General features: G+C 42.5%; 1 protein-coding gene and 1 pseudogene across 1 annotated transcript in view; both read left to right on the top strand.

Moving 5' to 3' along the window:
• LOC125486955 overlaps positions 1–3,521 on the top strand; it is a 12,675-nt gene extending 9,154 nt beyond the window's left edge. Inside the window, exons 6-8 of the mRNA XM_048616600.1 lie at positions 1,380–1,404; positions 2,779–2,845; positions 3,312–3,521. Coding sequence (XP_048472557.1) covers positions 1,380–1,404; positions 2,779–2,845; positions 3,312–3,410 — 191 coding nt within the window. The 3' untranslated portion in view covers positions 3,411–3,521. The remainder of the gene's footprint in view (positions 1–1,379; positions 1,405–2,778; positions 2,846–3,311) is intronic.
• LOC109926205 overlaps positions 1–7,101 on the top strand; it is a 468,382-nt pseudogene that overhangs the window by 377,771 nt on the left and 83,510 nt on the right.

Here is a 7,101-nt window from a genome sequence, read left to right as displayed (position 1 = left end):
CGGGGCGAGGGCGGGGTGGGGGGGGGGGGGGGGGGGGGGGGGGGGGGCGGTGCATGCAGGGTTAAGGTGTAAATGATGGGTGGGGACAGACAAAGGAGTGGATAACAAACTGGCTGGGAGGGTGAATGGCTATTAATGGAGACTTTTGTTGTCTAACATTGGATTGAGTGTAATGGCAGACTGTGTAATAAGGCTTACTATGTGGGAGTTGGGGTAACGACATGGGAGAGCTTCAAGCATAAAATTATTGAACTTGATAGAGTCCAAAAGGCTGCAGTGTCCCCTAGCAGGAAAATGGTGTTCTTCCTGCTTGTGCTGCAGCCAGATTCTCCAGAGTGAAAATCTGGTCGTTCCCTCCCTTGTTTGAAAGGAGGGATCCGCATCTGAGGGAACCTGGAGCGGAATCACCTCCGATGCAGAGCTGTAGTCCCATTCTGCAGTTCAAACAGAGCCCAGAGCAGCCAGGGAGGCAAAATCATCTTCCCCCGCCCCCTACTGCCCTGTAACACCTAAAGGTCCTGACAGTTGATGCCAAAGGGTAAGTACAGAAGAAGTGTGCCAGATAGATGGTAAGGTATGGTGGGAGGGAAATCTGATTTGGCAAGGGAGCTGGTTATAAGTAGGTTGGGGAAACTGTTGGAGCAGTGTTACCTCTAGGCTGTGTGGCTGCTCAGTGTTTGCACTACCTAACTTTTGGCAGGGATGCTTCTGTGATGTGTCAGCTGAACAGTTACTCGGAAGTCAGGCTGACAATATAAACACAATCTAACTCTTCTCCTGTGTTTTTACTTAATTTCTGTGTAAACTTCTGGTCTAGGATTTGACTGGAGACTCTGGGGGACACCAGGCACTGAGGAATTACTCAGCAGAATTTGTTTCCAGACCATTTCCCTCCGTAGCACAAGGGGAATTTCACAGGCTCTCCACATCTGACTCTTATCCAGACAGAAATAACTCTGTCTGGCCAGTGTCAAACTACAGGCTAATGCCTTTCACCACCTTGGGCTATACTAGTGTTCCATACTTCACTGCAATGTGGGAAATGCCATAGTCTGGTTCCTCCAAACAAGAATTGCAAACTCTAATGGTTTTGGTACAAGTAATGAATTTGAGATAACACAGCAGGACACACAACATCAAGAGCAAGAAAGTTGATAGTTCTGGTTGGGATGCTTCTTCAGAAATTTGACTTTTTCATCTTGTGTGCAGTCAGAATTTAGGCTGACCCATACTCTAGGTTAGATCCTGCTACTGAATCAGCCCAATTTCTCCCTTCGATTATTTTTGGTGAGCAGTATGACAAGGGAATAACTCACTCTACAGAAGAAATCTAGCCAGCTGAGTTGTCTGAATCTCACGTTTTTTTTTGATTTTTGCAGGTTGTTACTTTTCTTCCAATAGCAGGTAAGTTTGATCCTTTGCCTAATATTTTATGACCCTTTTATAATAAGGGAGGTGCCACTTTCTGCCAGTCAGCAATGAGCCATGGGAATGTTGTCACTGACTGTTTTATATAAAGTAATTGACTATCATGCAGGTAAACAGCATGGAGGTTTCCAGTAAACACTCAATGTTTCTCTTTTCCCTAATGTGCCCAAAGAATCAGAAGACTGTTGCTTTAACCAGAGGCGCTCCCCCACACTGGGCAAGGGGAGAGGTTGAGAAGAAGACTTTTTTAATGGTAACCTCAGCCAGTGTGGGAATTTAAAACCAAGCTGTTATTGTCACTCTCCTTGGCAAAACAGCCATCCAGCTAACTGGTCAAAAAGACACCTTTTTTTTTAAACAACACTGCTTTGGGAGATGGACTGTGACATGATCCTCTGTAAATCTGACCAGTGAAAACTCTTTGGTTCTTCTTTCGACTGACTGCTAGGTGGATGATGGTCCCATTCCAAAACGCAGTAGCTTAGCCATTGTTTCAATGCTGCCATTCCAAATTAAACTTCTGTAAATTCTAAATTAAATGATCACAGGCCGTGTGTGTACATGGTAGGTGCATGTGATCCAAGAATTATAACATGGTCTTGTGGTTAGTCAGCTGCCCACACAAATCACTTGGCTCACTAATGTCTGCTTTGTAACTTGGCTCATTTCACACAGCAAAAACACTAACCCATGGTATTGATCAAAAGCATCATGCTACTGGCTTGCTCATCTTGCCAAAACTAAATGCTACTTCTGCAGCACTTGCCAACACCACACCCCACAATTTATTTAATTTGCTATGCAGGGAATAAAGATGTCCCTTTTAAAGGAGTCCAATTTCAATTTTTTTTTTCTCTGAAAGAGCTTCCACATTGCTGTGGGTTTACTGATTGAGCATTTTCTGCTGCTTGGCCACAGTGGGAAGGATCAATGCCCTTTAACTTGTGCTTGCATATTCACTAATCCAGGAACAATTTGGCTAAAACTACCCTACTGATGCCTCGTGTTATCTGCACAATTAGTCATGTAATTATGATCTCCCTTTTTGTTGGGACTTTCTAAACTCCCATCCCCTTTGAACATGGTCTTTGTTAGGGATTTAGATTAGATTTTCATGTATACAAGTGATCTTACACAACCCTAGTGCTGCTATGGGAGCTGTGGTGATTGTTTGAACACTGAAACAGAGCAGAGCCTTGAGTTTGATCCACTGTTAGATAAGGTATCTGAGAAGCAACTCTACATACCTGCCTTTGGTTCAGTGGTTATGGGATGTAGCTGCCTAATGAAGGTGATTGGTTTCTGGGGAGCATGCTACACAAGTTAACTCTTCCCCTCTTATGTTTGTAGTTCCAGATCAAATCGCAAAACATTTGGCCGATACTCTCCTCAGGAAGATAAGGGCTACGCAACAAAGGTGACCACCAAGCAAAAACAAAATTAAAATCTGTAACAAAATTAAATCTGAAACCAGCAGCAAGGACAGTTTAATGCTCCTGGGAACATTAAATACTACAACTCAGTTCAAATGTTGGCAACTGGAATATGGATTGCCATGTGTCAATGATTTCCCTGAAGTCTCATCTCCTAGATTAAATATCAGAATGGTTATAAACAGGGTAAAGTCATTCCTCTAACAATCTCCAGTTAGCATTTGGCTATTAATTTCCCAGGAATTTTAGCTCCTGAAAGCCAGTAGCCACATCCTGTTGCTAGATGTTTAAGATAATTTTGGTTTGCAATGCTAACTGGAAATCTGCAGCACCTTTGGTAAGATTGACAGGAGGGGGCAGTGGAAACTTTTGCTATAGGGGTGAAGTGAACTTTTTGCTTGATACTTTTTTTTTCTTTCTAAATCTCTCATTCATATTGTACATCCCTAGGTGGAGAAACTCTTGCTGGAAATTGCAAATGGTGACATGACTGTGGACCAGGCTTTTGGATCAGGGAGACCAACGGTGCTGCATTCACCTAAATGCTGAGACCTTGTTGCTGCTTGGTCTCTGTCCAACTTGTTTTTAAATGAGCAACTGTCAATGCAAGAACTATTTAATTTACCATGTAATAAAGGCATTATCTGCCAGTCAGATTAATACTGTGCTGTGTTAATGACCCAGCAATTATTGTCTACCAGCTGAAGTTGCTGTGAAGGTGGGTCCTCCTGAAGCTCTCCCTTTGCCTGCAGCATGGTATCCCTCAGGTTAAACTCTGTCACCTGAGAGCAGCCGCCTTGTTATCTGCAACAATGTAGACTTTAGAATTCCAGGCTGTAGGTAACTAGAGTATCCCTGGCCATTTGGCCCAGTTGCTCTGTGCTGGCACATGTGCATCATGGTAATTTCATCCATTCTAGTCTTTGATTTCCTTCCATGTTTCATCTAATTTTCTCTCTCTCTTGTTGAGAAAATTACTGATCTATAAAACCTGCTGCAGTAGTGGGCAACTCTCCAGCCACAAGAGAGCTTTATTTTTCAGGCGTTACTGGCTCAGCCAGCATTTATGGCCAGTTCTGAATTTTTTTTTCTGTTGGTTGAGCTGCCTTGAATGTCTGTAACTCCTGGAGTGTCAGCAATGGAGTTGTGTAGGATGAGTGGTACCTTTCCATCTCTGGGTGGTGAGAGGGCTAGTAAGCAGCTTGCAGTTGGTGGGCTTTCCATATAGCTACCACCCTTTATCCTTGTAGGGGGCTGGTTTGAAAGGTGCCACTGAATGAGTTTGAGTTATTTGAGGATGCATTCCAAAAAAAGCTTGGAAATAGATGGCAACAGATCCAAGAACAGATTTCTCCCTGCTGTTAGTTGTTTGAACAGACCTCTCCAATATTGAAGTTTCTCTTTCTTTTCTCTGCAGCTGTAACACTTTTTTACCCTGATCTACTTTTTGTGTGGTATGATATACTCGCATAGCACACAAAACATTACTTTCACTAATCTGATTTGATTATTGTCAGATGTGCAGATGGCACATGGTTGTAGTGGTAATACTAGGTCCAGAATGGCATTGAGCTGCCCTCATCCTTACTGTCTATGTAGATATTGGACAGACATTGTAGGCAGCAATTGCCTGCAACTAAAGCTTCCCCACACAAACATCTGACATTTGCTTAAATGTTGTATTGGTATAGTTGGTCCACTTCAGGGTCTGGTCAATGTTTGCTGATTCCCAGCTAGCAATTGCCATACATTTTGAGGGAGCTACAGCTGAAAGTGGCCCTGCTGGGAAGATCCTCTAGTCTTCTCCATTTAGCAGCTCTTGTGCTCCAATACGTGTGGGGCTGGTGTTTGTTTGTGTGCTTTTTATTTGGAGACTAGGAGCTGTGCTGACTGGCATCTGTAACGATTGTACCATGCTGAGTGTGTTGGGGAAAAATTACCATTGAGGGTTGTCTAGTTTGAATTGTTAGGAATGAAAATTCTCTTGGCCTTTAATCGATCAGAATTGAGGGTAATTTAGAAGAACCAAAGCAAGTTGATTATCAAACCAGCCATGATCTTATTGAATGGCAGAGTAGCTCAATTGGTTTCTGCTTCTATGCCTTATGGTCTTTAAGGCTAGCAATCTTGGAGTCTTGTGTTTTGGCCTTTTTTTTTCCTTTATGGCTCTGGAGTCATGCAGCACAGAAATAGACACTGTGATCCAAGCAGTCCATGCCAAACATAATCCCCAACCTAAACTAGTCCCACCTGCCTACTCTTGGCCCATGTCCACACTTCCCTACCCCCACCACAGACACTTCCTTTCTGTGTACCTGTTTAAATGTTGTAATTGTGCCCACAACCATCCCTTCCTCAAAGTTCATGCCACATGCAAACCACCCTCTATTTTCAAAAGAAAATTTCCTCCATGTCCTTTTTTTTTCCTCAAATTGTCTTTTTTTTTTAAATGTGCCCCCTGGTTCTTGAAATCCCCTATCCTAGGGTTAATGGTAGTTGTCTTTCCATATCTGTACCCTTCATTGTTTTATAAACCTCCATACAGTCACCCCTCAACCTCCTATATGCTGGTGAAAAAGGTCCCACCCTTTCTTTACAATTCAAACCTTCCATACCTAGCAATGAGTCATCCAGAATGTCTTTGTTTTCCTTTCCATCACTAGCTAGGCAGCATTTATTGCCCATCATCAAGAAGACAGTTCAGAGTTAACCACATTGGGTCTGGTGTCACATGTAGGCCAGAATGGGTAAGGATGGCAGTTTCCTTCCCTGAAGGGCATTAGTGAACCAAATGGGTTTTTCCTGACTCTTTACAGTCAATGTTAGACTTGAATTGCAGATTTGTTTTTAATAGAATTCTGTGGCATTTGAATCCAGGTCCCTGGAACGTTATCTTGTTTGCTGGATTAACAGTCCAGCAATAATACCACTAGGTCATTGCCTTCTTCCTCTACCCCCATCCCACCATTGACAATCCATCTTAAGTTAAACATTCATGGCTCCAAGCAAACATTGAAGTTTTAACCTGCTTTGATGTTGTACTTCTTTCCATGTCATGTTATTCCTGTTCTTGTCCTGGAATGAAACAAACACTAAACAGGAGCAGAAGTCAGTTGTTTGGCCTCCGGTTGTCTTGACCCTTTAAAGCCATGGCTGATCTGGTTGTTTTGAATTCTATATTTTCCCATCTACCTCTAACCAATGATTCTGCTGTCTAATAACAATCTATGGTCCTACTGCCACTACCTTCTGAGACTGGACAACTTTGGAAGTCAATCACAGGCGTGAAGAAAATCTCAATTTCTGTCCTGAAAGTTTTAAAACAGTTCCCCAATGTTCAACCAGATTAAACATGCTTTACACATCGACCCTGGTGAGATTGTTCAGGGCCCCTCACTTTTCAAACTTCCAGTGGAAGAACAGTCACGGGATTCAGAATATGAAATTCCACTTTCCCTCTACAGCTGCTGTCGGACCTGTTGAGTCTCTTTTTAAGCAATTTCTGACAGTCAGTCCATCCAGTTGTCCACACTGTAATCTGCACCTTTATCAAACTAATGAATCACCTCCACACTACAACTGAAGCATAACATTCATTCACTCTATAAAACAAAAAGAATTGTGGATGTGGTTTATCTGAAACAAAAGCAGAAATTGCTGGAGAAACTCAGCAGGTCTGTCAGCATGTATGGAGAGGAAACCATGAGTCTACTGACCCTTCAATAGAATATTATAAAGGATAACACCCCATTAGCCATGCTAGTCCTCAGCTGTCCCTGCATATTGACACCTGTATTGGTATTGGTCTCCCTAGATTCCTAGTTGTCTTTGCCTTGACCAACTCATACCAATTGGTGATGGCAATGTTCCATTTGGTGACTATGTCCTACAGTGTAATGGTAATGACCTCTCAGCAGCAGTACTTGAGTGACTGAGATAGAAGGGTTTCTTCTCTCACTGTCAGGTGCCAGCAGGCGAAAGCACAATCTTGGAAAAAATTTGGGAAAGTCTCCCCTCTCTCTCCCTCTTTTTTTTTTCCCATTTCAAACTCATCTTAGTCTATCTCTATTGACCAATTTTTTGCTAACTACCTTTAGCATCGCCTTTTTAAATAAGAATTTAAAAAGCTGGAAAGTCTCATGTAGGTGATTTTACACCAGATACTCCTTTCTCCTAAATAAAAACCAAATGAACTGCAGATGCTGTAAATCAAGGACAAGAACAAAGTTGCTGGAAAAGC

This window comes from Rhincodon typus, chromosome 35 (genome assembly GCF_021869965.1).
Source record: "Rhincodon typus isolate 14 chromosome 35, sRhiTyp1.1, whole genome shotgun sequence".
NCBI classification, from domain to species: Eukaryota; Metazoa; Chordata; class Chondrichthyes; order Orectolobiformes; family Rhincodontidae; genus Rhincodon; species Rhincodon typus.
This window is presented reverse-complemented; position numbering and strand designations above follow the sequence as displayed.